Raw genomic sequence first — 18,644 nt, 5'->3', positions numbered from 1 at the left:
ACTATACATTTGAAAATAACTACACCATACATAACACACATGAACTCATAAGCTTAATTGAAGACATCCACATCCCACCAACAGCTAAATTAGCATCACCAGGTCAACCTGTACACGAACATCCCTGTAAAAGAGACTATTAACATTATGAGAAACAATCTGCTTAAATACAAGAAAATTAGTGTTGCAGAGATCTGTGAACTCATAGAAATACTTTCACTTATTCTAGAGCATAATTACTTTAGCTTCAACAACAAACTGTACCAACAACATGATGGTTTGGCAATGGGAAGTAGCTTAGCTGGGATATTGGCTGACATTTACATCAACCATATAGAACAAAAATTCTTTTCTGCCAACCAGCACATCTCAAACAAAATAGTATACTACAGAAGATATGTTGATGATACAATACTGCTTTTTGATGGTACAAGCAATGAAATAGATACATTAGCAGCAGATCTTAGCAAAATGCACAAAAATATTAAATTCACAGTTGAACATGAAACTAATAAAAGCATTACCTTTCTTGACCTGAAAGTTTGCAATAGTAACAATAAACATCAATTCAGTATTTACAGAAAACCTACCACCACAGATGTCAGTATTAGCAACTCATCTTGCCACCCCCGCCAACAAAAAATGGCATATTTCAGAACGATGCTACACCGAATTAAAAAAGTACCAATGAGTGACACAGACCAACAAAATGAAATCAATATAATTAAAACAGTTGCTTATAATAATGAATATAAACCCACAATAATAGAAATACTCCACAACAAAATGCAGACAAAACCCACAGATCCACTTCACAGCAGTCAATTCAAGCCAAATCAGTGTGCCACTGAAGCCAAACCTAAATATGCTACTCTCCCATACATAGGTCCACTTTCATACCAAATAGCAAACTTATTTAAAAAGAAGAAAAATATCAGAATCAGCTTTTCCACAAATAATAAATTACAACAAAAATTGATCCATGATGTAAACACCTCCAAGAGCCCCTATCGTAAATCAGGAATATACAAACTCAAATGTGATACATGCCCAAAATTCTACACTGGACAGACAGGCAGAAGTTTTGAAATTAGATATAAAGAACATATTGACGCTCTAAGACTTGGTAACTTGAACAAATCAGCATTTGCAGCCCATATTGCTGAAGAAAACCATTCAGTAGGTAACATTGAGGACAACTTAAAGATTTTACATCTAACAGAAAAAGAGGCCACTATGAATATATTAGAAGAATTAGAGATACACACACACAAAAACAGCACCCCAGACTATATCCTTAACGAACAAACAGAGTTGGCTAACACCCCTTTCCTGAAAAATTTCCAAAAACTACTTTCCAGCCTCCAAAGCAAATAATATTAATACACCTATCTGCAGATCAAGTAGAAAATTTATATGTTACTATAATTCTCATGCTGCCAAATGTAATAAAATAATGTACTATTTTACCTATACAGCTCTAAATATATATAAAAAAATTTTATAATTAAATTAGCAATAACAGATTAAAAAAAAAATATTTCAATCTCTGTGTACTAACGTAAAAGACATTACAGTTTTGTAAAAGAATATATGATCCTTTCCAAACATAGAACATCATCGTCAAATGTTACGATATATCATAGCATCTGTGACACCCATATGTTTGTAAGCTCTTTGTATGTACCAAAATATGTGGTGCGTGGTTGAAATGATCTCAGCGACAAATCTAAAGTGTACAGTGAGAACTATTACGTGTGCAACAACGAAGATGCAGGTGAAATGCATTTACATCGATTGGATGAACGTTATAGAAACAATCACTCGAAGCCGACGTTTCACGTAAATCGCATGCAACGAAAATCTGCAACGTAACCATCTGTGTGTGGCGTGTTTGTAATTATGTTTTATTTATATTTTAGGACAATTTATCTATAAAAACACACCAAATGTAGAAAGAAAGAGTGTAAATCGCTCTGATGATGAATCGCAACGATTCGAAACCGGTAACGGTTTCCTTTGAATAAAGGAACTCAAAGTAAATTTGTGGCTGGTTGCTGCCCCAAAAACATCAACATTTGTCTTCAAAAACAGCCACGGTCTCCAACATGTCATCATATGACAAAATTGCATTAAGATTCAACGTTTCTTACATTTCAATTCTGTTACAATATTGTTTGACATTTGACATAACATTAATATTCACATCGAAATTTGTTTACAGTTTTTTTTAACACAATGACATGAAAAGAAAAGAAATGAAATCAGAATATCGATTACACTAATTTATCGAAAATCAGAAGAAAAAAAATTATATGTACAATAGTACAACATTGTTGTTGTTACACATGCCCCTGTTTCCAGTAAATTTCACTAAGTGCAAATTTGATGGGAACACTAAATTTTATATTTATACAGTGGTTCTGAATCTTTGTGTGAATGTCCCATCAAAAATTTTACACCACAAACTTCCTTTCACTCACATTATTTAGGTCTATACTTTTTAACATATCAAGAAAATTTACCTATCGTTTGCTTAAGTGCCTTTGGCACAGTCCAACCTCCTATCACAACATTATTTAAATAGCAAATTACTTATCATTATTAAATTTCTCAGAGAAATAAAACACCAAAATCTGGAACACAAACACTTAGCTACAAAAGCAAATACAAATACCTATATACACTATAAGACAATTTGTTGCTGCTTGCATTGAATGGCAGTCCATTTCCTTACTTACTAATAAACATACAATAATATTCAGAAAATTTACTACACATATTTGCTGCCTATTATTCAGATTTGGGCAGTCCATTTCGCACCCTTTTATCACATCTCCTGCATCACACTTACAATTCTCCTTCAACTATTTATCTGCCCTCTTTGGTTTTTGGCAGTCCTTTATATTATGACTCATATACTGCCCACTTTGGTTTTCGGCAGTCCCATCTTTTATCTGGCTTACAGCATTTGCTGTTTCTTTTCAGCCCTTTTCTCCATATATCTTAACATTTACAGTACATTTGGTAATCTGAAACTCACATAAGTACATTAGCACACTGATATTGGTATACATATATTTACAAAGATTTGTTACATTTGGAATAAAATAGTTTCAGCATAGGATACAGCACATTTACTGCAAATTGCTCTCTGAGTGTACTTAGGTCACTCACTCCTAGGAACATACAGTTTCAGGTCCACAACATTTCTTACACCTAACGGTCTTTTGGATTTTGGGTAGATCGGGTAGTAAGCATTATCGTGTGGTATGTTCTGTATTATATATGGTCCATTATAAATATATTTAAATTTGGAAATTTCATGGTTCAATTCACTAGATTTTTCGTGGGTTTTTAAAAGAACATAATCCCCAATTTTAAATTTTGAAACTTTCAGATTTTTATCATGTCTTTTACCTCTAGATTCAGCTTTTTGCTTTGCCCTTTTTCTGACTAATTCTTTCTTTTGATTCAACCCCAAGCTTGTACAAGGCGGAAACTCTAGTTTTTCCTCAATTAAACTTTTACTTCTGCTGCCTAACAAAATTTCTTCCGGTGGGAACCCAGTAGATTCATGATGTAAGGTGTTCATGACATTCTCAGAACCCGATATAAATCTACCCCAAGCTCTATGGTTATGACTGCAGTACGTTCTACACAATCTCCCGATTTCTCGCATGTACCTTTCAACCGGGTTGCTAGCAGGATGGTAGGCTGAGATACATTTAACCTCCACACCAATTTGCTCCATTCCTTCCTTCCACATTTTGGATATAAACTGGGGTCCATTGTCAGATAGTACTGCCTTGGGTTTCCCGATGGTTCTGAAGTATTCGACCATCCTACTAAATACAGCTTTAGCTGTTGCCTTCTTCAAGGGCTATAATTTCACAAACTTTGAGAATACTTCCAAAATTACTAAAACATATGCACAATTTCCCGAAGTCTTTGGGAGGGGACCATACAAATCTACTGATAATAATTCTAGGATGTCCTCAGGTAATGTACTTTGCATTGGACCTCTACGAGTTCTGTTCGGTACTTTGGCTCTTTGACAGACATCACACGACTTAATTCCTTCCTTTACCTTCTTACTGACACTACCAGCTATCACTACTACATTATTCAATTTATCCATACATTTCTTTGGCGCACTATGCCCCAATGCTAAATGAAAATAGTCAATGACATCAGTATCAAATTGGTGTGGCCAACATAATCTCCATTCCTCAGTGGCTAAATCTTTCCTCCTGTATAAAATACCTTTAAAGATTTTGTAATACTTCTTAATTTGAGGATACTGCACACTGTCAAAAATTACCTTCACAGATTTCCATGTCGGATCCTTATTTTGATGGTATCTCAGATTTTTACATATTTGCTCAATTTTCCTTTTTCCTGAAACCTCTTTCATATACCTTATCTGAAAAGTACCCTCTTCACCATTTTCATTGGGCACTTCACTCATACCATTACGCAATCGAGATAAAGCATCTGCCACATAATTCTCAGTACCCTTAACATAGCAAATCTCGTAATCAAATTGTTGCAGGTACAATGCCCAACGAGTTAGCCTGCCATTAAGTAAACGACAACCTTTAAGAAAAGTTAAAGCTTTGTGGTCAGTATGTATGATGAACTTATGGCCCCACAGATAATTTCTGAATTTCTTCAACCCCCATATAATGGCTAAAGCGTCTTTTTCTGATATAGTGTAGTTTCTCTCGTATTTTGTTAGAGTTCTAATTGCAAACGCGATAGACCTGTGTTCGATTTCTTTGCCATCACAGATTTCTTGGAAAACTTCTATACCAATTCCATAAGCACTGCTGTCAGTACTCATGTGGTAAGGTTTGGACAGTATGGGGTGATGCAAAATATTGTCATTCAAAAGTTCACTTTTTAAATTTTCAAAATCTCTCATGCACCCTTCAGTCCACACAAAAGCACTATTTTTCTTAAGTAGATTATTCAAATGAGGACTATTAAAAACTTGCCCCTTGACGAATATTCTATAGAACCCACATAAACCTAAAAGGGCTTTCAACTGTTTTCTATTTCTAGGAGCTGGACACCCTGCTATTGCACTTAACTTTTCCGGGTCCTTGCCAATACCGGTCGTAGTAATAATGTGCCCCAGAAACTTAATTTGCGACTTCACAAATTCACGTTTCTTCCACTTAAGTGTCATGCCCCCTGCATGTAGAGCAATAAAAACTTTCTGCAATAATTCACAATGCTCTTGCCATTCTTCAGTAGCAATTAGTAAATCATCTACATAAATGGTTAGCCGGGAACTCAATTCTCTCCCTAATACAAAGTCCAGTGTCCTAATAAATACTGCCACAGAAGTACTAAGCCCATATGGCACTACTTTATACTGATAGCATTTCCCGGCGAATAGAAAAGCGGTATATTTACGGGATTCTTTGCTCAATGGGATTTGCCAGTATCCGGCAGTCATGTCCAGACTGGTTAAATACTTCATGTTATAAAACTTTTGAAGCATTTCGTCCAGATTTTCAGGTCTGTCTATTTCCTTCTTTACAATTTTGTTCAAAGTCCTGGCGTCAATAACTACTCTTACTCCCCCATCCCTTTTATTCACGATTATAAGGGGACTATTATATTCGCTGCTACTCCGTTCGATTACACCCCATTCTATCATTTTATCTATTTCCACTTGCACAGCCTGCCTCTTTGATATGGGTACCGAAAACGGTCTTACAAAGAAAGGTTTATGCTCTATTGTCTCAATCTGGTATTCAAAGTTCTTAACTAGGCCAGGTTTGTCCGAAAATACGGTGCTATTACTTTCTAAAATATCAAGCAATTCTGTTTTCTGATCAGGAGATATCTCCTTCAAATTTTCCACAATTTCTTTAAAATCAGGCTCCTGCTTGTCACTCTCATCTATTAACCTCTGGACATGGTACACCTCATACATGTTTGTCAAACCATCATTCCCTTGGTCGATCTCCAACAATAAAGAATCAATTTCTGAATCGAACACCTTCCCATTTTCCTCAAATTTTAATTCCAAATTCATAGATGCATTGTTAACTTTGATCACTTCCTGGCTACAATCAATAATAACCTTTTCTTTATCTAACCAATCTATTCCCAGAATCATTTCAGTACTCAAGTCTGGCACAACCAAAAAATCGTGTTCAAATTTTTGTCCTTTTATACTAAATTCAACCAAAATCTGGTTCTTTACCGGCTTGCTAGTCTTGCCAGTAGCACCAACAATTTTTACACCCGTCACTGACATAATTACTAGTCCAGGTTTATCACAAATGTGTTCGAAAAACGACTGGGAGATTGCACTTATCTGAGATCCAGTATCAAGAAGTACCTGCAATTTCACATTATAAACTTCAACTGGTATTACAGTTTGTTAAACCGTTGAATGCTTTTCGTTGTTGTAGTCTTCCCTAAGCAAATCCGGGTCGACGATAACATCGTCCCAAGATATGCTTTTAACATTCACATCACCTATATCTGGCGGTTTCTTTGGTTCCGGAAGTTCAAAGCCATTAATTACTTGAACTCTTTGTAAAATAGACCCTGAGTCGTCAGGTGGCTCTTTCTTTCTTTGCTCAGTCTCAATATCTGGGTTTTGTTTTGAAACTTCATCATCGGTAGGTACAATATCGCAATTAGCTGTATTCCCATTATTTTCACTAGTACCGAAATACTCGTCATCTGAACTATCGTCCGAATCCGACCATTCGGGATCGCTTTCAGGTTCTAACATAAAAGCTTTCCTGAGACAGGCACTAAGTTCTTCCTCTGCATTTTCATCAGGCTTTGATTTTAACTCAATATCCTCTTTTGGCAAAACGACCTCATTATCAGCTTTACTCTCATCCACTGTTACTTCATATTTAGTGTAATCCTCGTGGACTTCAATTACTTTTAGGTAATTACCTGCCCCTTCCCCACAGTGCCTTTCGGTAGCAACGTGTACTGTTGGCGGATCGTTAACAGAAGTTACTTCCTCGTCAATGCTTAGGATTTCATCATCCAATTCCTTCCTATCTTTAATCATTGTCCTATCGGCAGCACGCGTAATTTGCGCGGCGCTATTTACTCTCTCCTCTTCAAATTTGGGCCACGTCACCTTATAGACGTCCCTACTATTTCCTTTTCCACTAATTAACCTCCTTCCCCCATACTCCTTCTTAAAACCCTCCCACTCACATTACTTTAGGCCCTTGTACAGATCGTCGATCTGCACACGCCAATCAGTTACTTCTGCTAATTCATTCTCGCCATTTACTTCATTGCTAACACTGCTAACCGCACCTTTCTGTGTATCCACAGTTTCATTTATTATTTCCTTCGCCACGGAATTACCACTCGTAATGTATTCAACAGCTCTTACGGCAATGTTCGTACCTAATGCTGCCGCATTGCAAGCGGCTTCTCTCTGAACAGCTGTTCTACTAGGCTGGGCCGTTGCCCTCTGATGCTCAACTCGCCTGTTAACATGTAGCACTCTGCGCAGCGAAGATGACTCATCTGCGCTCGCACCTGACGCTTGTTTCGCAACAACACGTTGCGTTGTTCCACGCCTGTCTCTAACCTGTCTCATAATTTTACTGTCAGTCCGGTAACTTTTCTTAAATCGGGGCCGGTATGTACTGTCCGCTTCCGTTTGGCCCGCAACGTTCGCAGAAATCAGTTTCCTGCGTCGTTATTATTTTGCGCGGTGTACCCTCTACCGCGACCTAGATAACTCCCACTTCTTCTTCCTCTGCCTCTACCTCTCAGTATCATGTTTACGCGAAACCCATCGCCGTCATTTCTCTCGTCATTATTACGATTATTCCTGTTACTAAAATTTTGATAATTGGCACGAATTTCGCGCCAATGGTCTTCGTCTTTGACCCTTTCGAGAAATGCTTGGAAGCTGCGATGATTGCTTCCCACGTATCGCTTTGAATCTTCTGGAAGCTTTTTATATACACTCCTGGAAATTGAAGTAAGAACACCGTGAATTCATTGTTCCAGGAAGGGGAAACTTTACTGACACATTCCTGGGGTCAGATACATCACATGATCACACTGACAGAACCACAGGCACATAGACACAGGCAACAGAGCATGCACAGTGTCGGCACTAGTACAGTGTATATCCACCTTTCGCAGCAATGCAGGCTGCTATTCTCCCATGGAGACGATCGTAGAGATGCTGGATGTAGTCCTGTGGAACGGCTTGCCATGCCATTTCCACCTGGCGCCTCAGTTGGACCAGCGTTCGTGCTGGACGTACAGACCGCGTGAGACGACGCTTCATCCAGTCCCAAACATGCTCAATGGGGGACAGATCCGGAGATCTTGCTGGCCAGGGTAGTTGACTTACACCTTCTAGAGCACGTTGGGTGGCACGGGATACATGCGGACGTGCATTGTCCTGTTGGAACAGCAAGTTCCCTTGCCGGTCTACGAATGGTAGAACGATGGGTTCGATGACGGTTTGGATGTACCGTGCACTATTCAGTGTCCCCTCGACGATCACCAGTGGTGTACGGCCAGTGTAGGAGATCGCTCCCCACACCATGATGCCGGGTGTTGGCCCTGTGTGCCTCAGTCGTATGCAGTCCTGATTGTGGCGCTCACCTGCACGGCGCCAAATACGCATACGACCATCATTGGCACCAAGGCAGAAGCGGCTCTCATCGCTGAAGACGACACGTCTCCATTCGTCCCTCCATTCACGCCTGTCGCGACACCACTGGAGGCGGGCTGCACGATGTTGGGGCGTGAGCGGAAGACGGCCTAACGGTGTGCGGGACCGTAGCCTAGCTTCATGGAGAAGGTTGCGAATGGTCCTCGCCGATACCCCAGGAGCAACAGTGTCCCTAATTTGCTGGGAAGTGGCGGTGCGGTCCCCTACGGCACTGCGTAGGATCCTACGGTCTTGGCGTGCATCCGTGCGTCGCTGCGGTCCGGTCCCAGGTCGACGGGCACGTGCACCTTCCGCCGACCACTAGCGACAACATCGATGTACTGTGGAGACCTCACGCCCCACGTGTTGAGCAATTCGGCGGTACGTCCACCCGGCCTCCCGCATGCCCACTATACGCCCTCGCTCAAAGTCCGTCAACTGCACATACGGTTCACGTCCACGCTGTCGCGGCATGCTACCAGTGTTAAAGACTGCGATGGAGCTCCGTATGCCACGGCAAACTGGCTGACACTGACGGCGGCGGTGCACAAATGCTGCGCAGCTAGTGCCATTCGACGGCCAACACCGCGGTTCCTGGTGTGTCCGCTGTGCCGTGCGTGTGATCATTGCTTGTACAGCCCTCTCGCAGTGTCCGGAGCAAGTGTGGTGGGTCTGACACACCGGTGTCAATGTGTTCTTTTTTCCATTTCCAGGAGTGTAACTCCCATACGATTTCTGAATCGGATCTTCTTCCTCTTAAATGCGTCAACTTCCAGTACCAATATTCGCAGAAATCTTTCAAAGAATTCCTGCCCCTGTTATCATGAAGTTTGGCCATGATAAACTCGCGCCACAAATGATCCTGTTTTTGTTCGGACCAATATTCTTCCGTAAACTTTTGTTTAAATTCTCCGAACGTCATTTGTTCGGAATTCAAGTTAATTCCCCAACGCTTAGCGTCACCTGCTAAGGCGCTAATTACTACGTTTATCTTTTCCTGACCAGACAAGTGTTCAGGAAACATCCTCTCGCAATTTTTGATGAAATCCAACGGATGCCATCCGTTATGTTTCTTGGCGGGATCGAAGCGTTCCTCACCTTGCAACAGCTTCGTAAGTGGTGTGCCATTACAGACAACAGCAGGCCTATCTTTGATTTTATTCTCGAGATCGAAAATTTTGCCTTGAATTTTCGATGTATTTAGTTCACACTTTTGTACACATCCGGTTACTTTTTCGTCTAATTCTCTTTCAGTGTCTGAAACCGCCTTTTTAAACTGTGAGATTCGGTGTTGACATTCGTTTACGATCTCAGTTTTAAGACCGAAAACTTTTTCGTCTACTTTTGTTTCAACCAGAGGCTCCACTTTCTCTTGGATGTTGAGAATTTCAACATCAAACCTACTGTTAATGTTGTCAATTTCCCCCTGCATAGTATCCATATTTTTATTAATTGTGTCAATTTCAAACTTCATAGTATTTACCACAGAACTTAAATTACCCACTTTTTGTTCTACCTGTTCTATTTGTTTACTAATTTTAGTTCCTTGTTCTTCAACCTGTGCTTTAAGCTGACCAACTTGTGTTTTGAACTGCTGATCAACGTGTGTTTTAAGCTGACTAACCTGATTGCTGACTTGTTTCTGAAGCTGATCATTCTGTGTTTTGAGTTCATCAACATGTGTTTTAAGCTGATATTTCTGTCCTGCAATTTGTTTGGTCAATTGTTCAAATAAATCGTTCATGCTTAAAATTTTCACACTGCCTTGTTCTACGAAATCGGTGTGTTTCGATCCTACATTAAAATTTTCTTCCTTTATCTGTGGTGAATCAAACATGTCAGTGGATTCGTTCACGTACCCACTATCATCTACAAAGTCATCCTCTACTTCTTGTTTTATCCCTTGCTGTGTTCGAGGCAATCTCGACATTTCAATCTGTTCGTTAACATGTTCGTGATATTGTATGTACGACAATTGTCTACCAATAACGCCATCTGTTATCTGGCCGCTTAAACTCCTGCTATTGCCATGCGCATCTTCCATTACGCTCGACACATCTACCGTGTCTACTTTCCTGTCCATACTGAACACAAATTACACCACACTACCGTACTTGACGTTCACTGCTATTTACTTTACTGAATAATATTGCAATTTGTGCCACTGAACATCCACTGTTCGGTATTCACATTAATTTGTGACCGACTACACCTGGATGTCCTGTCACCGGGAGCCACTTGTAACGCTGCGCTAGTGCACACGATACTCCTTAAAGCCTGTACTATAGTAAGTTGACGGGCTTCAACTTAAGAGAAAGGATTTTTGTATAGACATTGACCGCGTGTACCTGAATGGAGGCAAATCAGACTTACACCCACTCAGTAATAACAATGATACGTCAAGCAAGTCCGAAATGCAACTACACGTCAGGACGGACAAGAAACAACACATAAGATGTTACCAATTTGTTAATAATACGGTCGCCAGCCTAATGAGGCATTAACTGAGTTTCTTCCCTGTACAAGTTGATGTACGTTCGAGCATAACAACACGTAGTAACACCGCATAATATGGTAAATTTTAGAACCAGAAAATCTACTGAACTGATAATTTCACTTTCTGTACCAATATGGATAAACCATAAATACACAACATTACACTATAATGTTTACTACGAAACATCGTACTGCCTATTGATCTGATTAAAATCGGGCATAGGTTACCCAAGAAATAGCACTTTCAAAACACACACAATGTCAATTTTGATAAATGTAAAACACTGATAAATTTTGGTTTTTGTATTGGCTTTAACTTTGCTGGTCTAATCAGTTTAGAATACTTCAGAATTCAAATGAATAAGAAAGAGGGGGGGGGGGACCCTGAAACTGTTACGATCACTGTATTAAAACAATTAATTTATTGAAATCATTAAGCACTCAAAATTTCCACTATATGAGTTACTACTCTTTTTAGAACTACTGATGGCCTTGGGAGAGCCAGTCATGACAAAACTCTACCATCTGGTGAGCAAGATGTATGAGACAGGCGAAATACCCTCAGACTTCAAGAAGAATATAATAATTCCAATCCCAAAGAAAGCAGGTGTAGACAGATGTGAAAATTATCGAACTATCAGTTTAATAAGTCACAGCTGCAAAATACTAACGCGAATTCTTTACAGACGAATCGAAAAACTGGTAGAAGCGGACCTCGGGGAAGATCAGTTTGGATTCCGTAGAAATGTTGGAACACGTGAGGCAATACTAACCTTACGACTTATCTTAGAAGAAAGATTAAGAAAAGGCAAACCTACGTTTCTAGCATTTGTAGACTTAGAGAAAGCTTTTGACAATGTTAACTGGAATACTCTCTTTCAAATTCTAAAGGTGGCAGGGGTAAAATACAGGGAGCGAAAGGCTATTTACAATTTGTACAGAAATCAGATGGCAGTTATAAGAGTCGAGGGGCATGAAAGGGAAGCAGTGGTTGGGAAAGGAGTGAGACAGGGTTGTAGCCTCTCCCCGATGTTATTCAATCTGTATATTGAGCAAGCAGTAAAGGAAACAAAAGAAAAATTCGGAGTGGGTATTAAAATTCATGGAGAAGAAGTAAAAACTTGGAGGTTTGCCAATGACATTGTAATTCTGTCAGAGACAGCAAAGGACTTGGAAGAGCAGTTGAACGGAATGGACAGTGTCTTGAAAGGAGGATATAAGATGCACATCAAGAAAAGCAAAACGAGGATAATGGAATGTAGTCAAATTAAATCGGGTGGTGCTGTGGGAATTAGATTAGGAAATGAGACACTTAAAGTAGTAAAGGAGTTTTGCTATTTAGGGAGTAAAATAACAGATGATGGTCGAAGTAGAGAGGATATAAAATGTAGACTGGCAATGGCAAGGAAATCGTTTCTGAAGAAGAGAAATTTGTTAACATCGGGTATAGATTTAAGTGTCAGGAAGTCGTTTCTGAAAGTATTTGTATGGAGTGTAGCCATGTATGGAAGTGAAATATGGACGATAACTAGTTTGGTCAAGAAGAGAATAGAAGCTTTCGAAATGTGGTGCTACAGAAGAATGCTGAAGATAAGGTGGGTAGATCACGTAACTAATGAGGAGGTATTGAATAGGATTGGGGAGAAGAGAAGTTTGTGGCACAACTTGACTAGAAGAAGGGATCGGTTGGTAGGACATGTTTTGAGGCATCAAGGGATCACAAATTTAGCATTGGAGGGCAGCGTGGAGGGTAAAAATCGTAGAGGGAGACCAAGAGATGAATTCACTAAGCAGATTCAGAAGGATGTAGGCTGCAGTAGGTACTGGGAGATGAAGAAGATTGCACAGGATAGAGTAACATGGAGAGCTGCATCAAACCAGTCTCAGGACTGAAGACCATAACAACAACAACAACTCTTTTTAGCTTATTTCCTGCTCATTTAATTACCATTATATCTGCCTCAAAATAATTAAACTTCATTACTAAACCAATTTCAAAATTATCTTCCCACTTTGTCAGACCTTTGTTATTTACCTATAGATTCATTAACAAAAACACTTCTTTAAACATCAATCTAACATAGCTAGGTCTGCAAGTAATTATTATTAACAGAAACTTTAAATCTTCATCTCGGGACACTCGGATTGCACAACATGTGGAAAGGACCCTGTCTAGGTTAGTTGTGAGGATAATTAAATGATAGGACAGTTCTGGTAAAATTTAAGTTGTTATTGAACAGTATGGAACAAAAGTAACACTGGTCCACACGAATACAGCACTAAAAGTTTCAACCTGTTCGTATCGATGCGGCGGTCGGCAGGCAGCGAGATGGCGAGGCACAGCTCACTCATACAATCACAGCAATGGCTATTGATGTATCGGCACTTTGCTTCTTCTTAGCGTCGCAATCCTTTTCCATTTAGTGCCTATAGAATTTTGCCATGCTGTATAGGCGTCGGGACGGCACATCCGAGGCTCAATGAAACTACGTCTTCCAGGAGAGCCTCCTCGATCCAGAACGTGTGGCTCAGACCAATGCCCAACTCCGACTACTACTGCTGAGCCCGTTATGCCGTGCAGCGCCCGTGTGCATTTTCCCGCGCTCGCCTGCCATCCACCTTTTACCGCTCCCCTACAGACAGGGTATTCACCAGAGGTTTTGCATTCTACATATCCCAATACATTGCCTACGTATGGACCAGACGCACAATTACAACTTTAACATCTTACAACAGATTCAACGTTTCTTACATTTCAATTCTGTTACAATATTGTTTGACATTTGACATAAACATTAATATTCACATCGAAATTTGTTTACAGTTTTCTTAACACAATGACATGAAAAGAAAAGAAATGAAATCAGAATATCGATTACACTAATTTATCGAAAATCAGAAGGAAAAAAATTATATGTACAATAGTACAGCGATGTTGTTGTTACATCCTGACTCAGCTGAAAAACTGGCGTTTGCTGTTATTTTCTTATTCGAGTCTACATATTCATAGGAACAATCATTTTCCGGCATGAACTCATCAAGACTAAACTCAGTACTCTTCTTGTTCATGAGAACCTGAACCGCGACTAAAATTAAAAACAGCTTCATACGAACCTGACTTATCCAAACTTTCCTAGGAGATGCCAGACCGTTGTTATAATTAATGTTTGTCAGCCTCTGTCACCATTTAATTTTACAGATGACATAAATTTAATTTTATCAGTAAATCGTATCGTTAAGAGTAATATCGAGTTTTATTTAATGTACTACATTTTAACTAAGACTTAAAATATTATGTACATATTATTAAATTAATTTTAGAGACCGTTGTGATGTGAAAAACCTTTAGTGTCAGTTATTAAGAAGGGCATACTGAGATGGTTTGGACATATGAAGAGTATGAGCGAAGGGAAATAGACGAATCAAGTATACAAGAACAGTGTGAATGGCAGAGATGGGAGGGAACGACCCCCGCGAACGTTCCTCAATCATATTGAGGAAGTTTTCAGAAAAGGTCATCTTAAGAGTATCCTAATTAAGTTAATAAGACTGTACCTACTTACATAATTTATAAAAAATGGCTCTCAAAAGCAATTACAATTGTTCAAAAAATGGATCAAATTGCTCTGAGCACTATGGGACTCAACTGCTGTGGTCATAAGTCCCCTAGAACTTAGAACTACTTAAACCTAACTAACCTAAGGACAGCACACAACACCCAGCCATCACGAGGCAGAGAAAATCCCTGACCCCGCCGGGAATCGAACCCGGGAACCCGGGCGTGGGAAGCGAGAACGCTACCGCACGATCACGAGATGCGGGCAATTACAATTGTTGCTATGTTGTTATTTGGCTCTGTTGACTAATGGGATTGCCGACCTCTGGTCTAGTTTCTTACCCGAGAGGTCGCTGACAGTGCGTGCCGTTCCATAAGATAACACATTTCGTAATTGTAAGCCACTCAAATTTCCCAGAACTAACGCAGCGGGAGGTCTAAGAATGTTTTATCCAGGTGTTCTGCTGTTGCTCGCGTCCTTGTTGAGAGCTAGGTGACAGGTTGTCTGTCTATATGTTCCGAATTTCTCCTTTTTGTGACATGTAAAATGCTGCTTTCTGCCGTATCATCTAATGGGTGTATCCCTACTACAATATGTAATGCGCCCATTTGAGGTGCCCTAAATACACCAACACGTCAGCGAAGTATTCCTTGAGTCCTATGATCTCTTAAGGCGCGTTTCACAATACAGAACCTGAGGATCTATGTGCTTGAGGTATAACCCCTTATTAAAGTAATTAAACAGTTATGTATGATACAGCATTTTGAATAGTGTATATGGTAATTTGGCTCTGCTGTGGTTTTGTGCGTGTTTTCCTGTATTTATGGAATAAAATGAGTGGATATCGTTCAGTATGTGAGCTAAACCAATCATGCTTCGCTGCCTGACATGCACTGCCGACTGTGTGCTGTGTCTGGTGCGGTAAACACCAATCCGAAACATTCTAGCAAGAAGACTGCCTGTTTGTCGACGAGACTGGCAGCATTATCTGCACTTCCACAAATCATTCACCAGGCATTCACACAGCACTTAATTTAACCTTGCTTAGAGAGTAGACTACCACACTGAAGAGCCAACGAAACTGATAAAGGCATGCGTATTCAAATAGAAAATGGCTCTGAGCACTATGTGACTCAACTGCTGAGGTCATTAGTCCCCTAGAACTTAGAACTAGTTAAACCTAACTAACCTAAGGACATCACAAACATCCATGCCCGAGGCAGGATTCGAACCTGCGACCGTAGCGGTCTTGCGGTTCCAGACTGCAGTGCCTTTAACCGCACGGCCACTTCGGCCGGCTATTCAAATAGAGAGATGTGTAAACAGGCAGAATACGGCGCTGCGGTCGGCAACGCCTCTATAAGACAATAAGTGTCTGGCGCAAGTATTAGATCGGTTACTGCTGCTACAATGGCAGGTTACCAAGATTTAAGTGAGTTTGAACGTGATGTTACAGTCGGCGCACGAGCGATGTGACACAGAATCTCCTTGGTAGCGATGAAGTCGGGATTTTCGTGTACGACCACTTCAGGAGTGTACCTTGAATATTAGGAATTCTGTAATTCTGCGGCCGGAAAAAGATCGTGCAAGAACGGGACCAACGACGACTTAAGAGAATCGTTCAACTTACAGAAGTGCAATCCTTCCGCAACTTGCTACAGATTTCATTGCTGGGCCATCAACAAGTGGCAGCGTGCAAAGAATACAAAAAAACATCATCGATGTGGGCTTGCGGATCCCTTGATGGCTGTACGATACAAAGCTTTCGCCTCGCCTAGGCCCGTCAACATCGACATTGGACTGTTGATGACTGAAAACATGTTGCATGGTCGGACGAGTCTAGTTTCAAAAAAATGGTTCAAATAGCTCTGAGCACTATGGGACTTAACTGCTGAGGTCATCAGTTCCCTAGAACTTAGAACTACTTCAACCTAAATAACCTAAGGACATCACACACATCCATGCACGAGGCAGGATTCGAACCTGCGACTGTAGCGGTCACGCGATTCCAGACTGTAGCGCCTAGAACGGCTCGGCCACCCCGGCCGGCTAGTCTAGTTTCAAATTGTGTCTAACGGATGGACGTGTAGGGGTATGGAGACGACCTCATGAATCCATGGACCATGCATGTCAGCAGGAGACTGTTCAAGCTGATGGAGGCTCTGTAATGGTGTTGGGCGTGTGCAGTTGGAGTGATATGGGACCCATGATACGTCTAGATACGACTCTGACAGCATCCTGTACGATCAGCTGTATCCATCCATGTCCATTGTGCATTCCGAAGAACTTGGGCAATTACGGCAGGACAATGCGACACCTCATACGTCCAGAATTGCTACAGAGTGGTTCCAGGAACACTCTTCTGAATTTAAACAGCTCCGCTGCCCACCAAACTCCCCAGACATGAATATTATTGAATATCTGGGATGCCTAGCAACGTGCTGTTCAGAAGAAATTTCGATCCCCTCGAACTCTAACGGATTTATGGGCAGCCCTGCAGGATTCGTGGTGTCAGTTGCTTTCAGCACTACTTCAGACATTAGCGAGTCCATGCCTTGCGGTATTTCTGCATGCTCGCTGGGGCCCTATACGATATTAAGCAGGTGTAGCAGTTTCTTTGGCTTTTCAGCGTAACATACACAGTAATATCGTTCATCGGTCTTCCACAAAGTATGTCATTTCAGCTTTTACAGGAAGTTCAGAAGCGTCCTGCATTTAAAATTTGAGGTTGTTATTGAGTTTCTCTTCGGCGTTTCGCTGGAAGGCGAACTGTGAGCCATCTAAACATGCACACAATATCAGAATGAAAGTAGCAGAATAATCCATACAGGAACGTATTTGCTACAGACTATAAATGCACTGATGGCCAGAAGGAGTTGGTTTATTCGGAGTGATCCGTTCCTTCAAGCTCTCTCTTACATACAACCAGTTAATATTAGAGTTTAGATATTTAATACGCCTAGAAAAGTAAAGGAGTAAACGATTTGCCAGCGTTTTCTCATGCAGGTATTGTCACAAGTCCATCGGTGGCGCAAAGACGACTAATTTTGTACTTATTTTCTGTCTACAGGGTGCCTGAAGGAGTGGATGACGTCTCCAAGTTCCCCGCCATTTTTGACAGACTCGCACAGCCCAAGGATGGTGAACCAGAATGGTCGTCCGATGACCTCATGAAACTAGCGGGCCTCAATTTGCTCAGAGTGTTCAGTAAGGTCGAACAGGTAAGCGCTTTCAGTGATACAGATTGATTAGACATAATAGACGAATTTGTATGGTTACATACACAATAACACCTTTTATAAAATGGCAATCTTACTACCGATTCCTCACACTGCAGCTGTAATACAACAGATGTGCAGGGACTAACATAATGATATGCTAGCCCTCTCACAGCGTCATAGAAATGCTGAAAATTCATGCTAGACGCCAAATATCCCGAGAAAGTCTACTTAAAAAGTTTCAAGAAGTAGCATTTATGAGTTTTTATCCTCATCGTCACGATTATCATTATCAATATGTGACACTCACCACAGGGTAAAATCTTTCTCTACATTTTTCCACGCACTGGTATTTCCGGCTTTAAGTATCAATTTTGCGCCTGTATCTTTTCTTACATCATCCTCTCAGAGTATTGGGTCATTATCTTTGTCTTTTCTTATCTCTTGTACCGCTAAGTAGACGAAATGGAGGAATCATGCTACTCTCAAAGCAAAATGAAACACGAGATGAACGAAGCAACAAGATAAACGGCAGATTAACGCAGGTAAAGATGGGGTTCTTAGACAAGAGACGTCTGCTCGTATCAGACATTGGCCTTAATATGAGGAAGATATTTCTGAGAATACACGTTTGTAGCACAGCATTTTGTGTTAGTCAATTATGTACTGTAGGAAAACCGGAAAATAGAGAAC

The 18,644-nt window shown here is 40.6% G+C and overlaps 1 protein-coding gene across 1 annotated transcript in view; it reads left to right on the top strand.

Moving 5' to 3' along the window:
• LOC126195027 (dipeptidase 1-like) overlaps window positions 1–18,644 on the top strand; it is a 397,993-nt gene that overhangs the window by 342,820 nt on the left and 36,529 nt on the right. The window contains exon 10 of the mRNA XM_049933467.1: window positions 17,804–17,954. Within this exon, the coding sequence (XP_049789424.1) occupies window positions 17,804–17,954 (151 nt within the window). The remainder of the gene's footprint in view (window positions 1–17,803; window positions 17,955–18,644) is intronic.

The sequence above is a fragment of the Schistocerca nitens genome, chromosome 7 (genome assembly GCF_023898315.1).
Source record: "Schistocerca nitens isolate TAMUIC-IGC-003100 chromosome 7, iqSchNite1.1, whole genome shotgun sequence".
Lineage (NCBI taxonomy): Eukaryota > Metazoa > Arthropoda > Insecta > Orthoptera > Acrididae > Schistocerca > Schistocerca nitens.
Note: the sequence above shows the minus strand (reverse complement) of the source record. Positions and strands in the feature narration are given on the sequence as shown.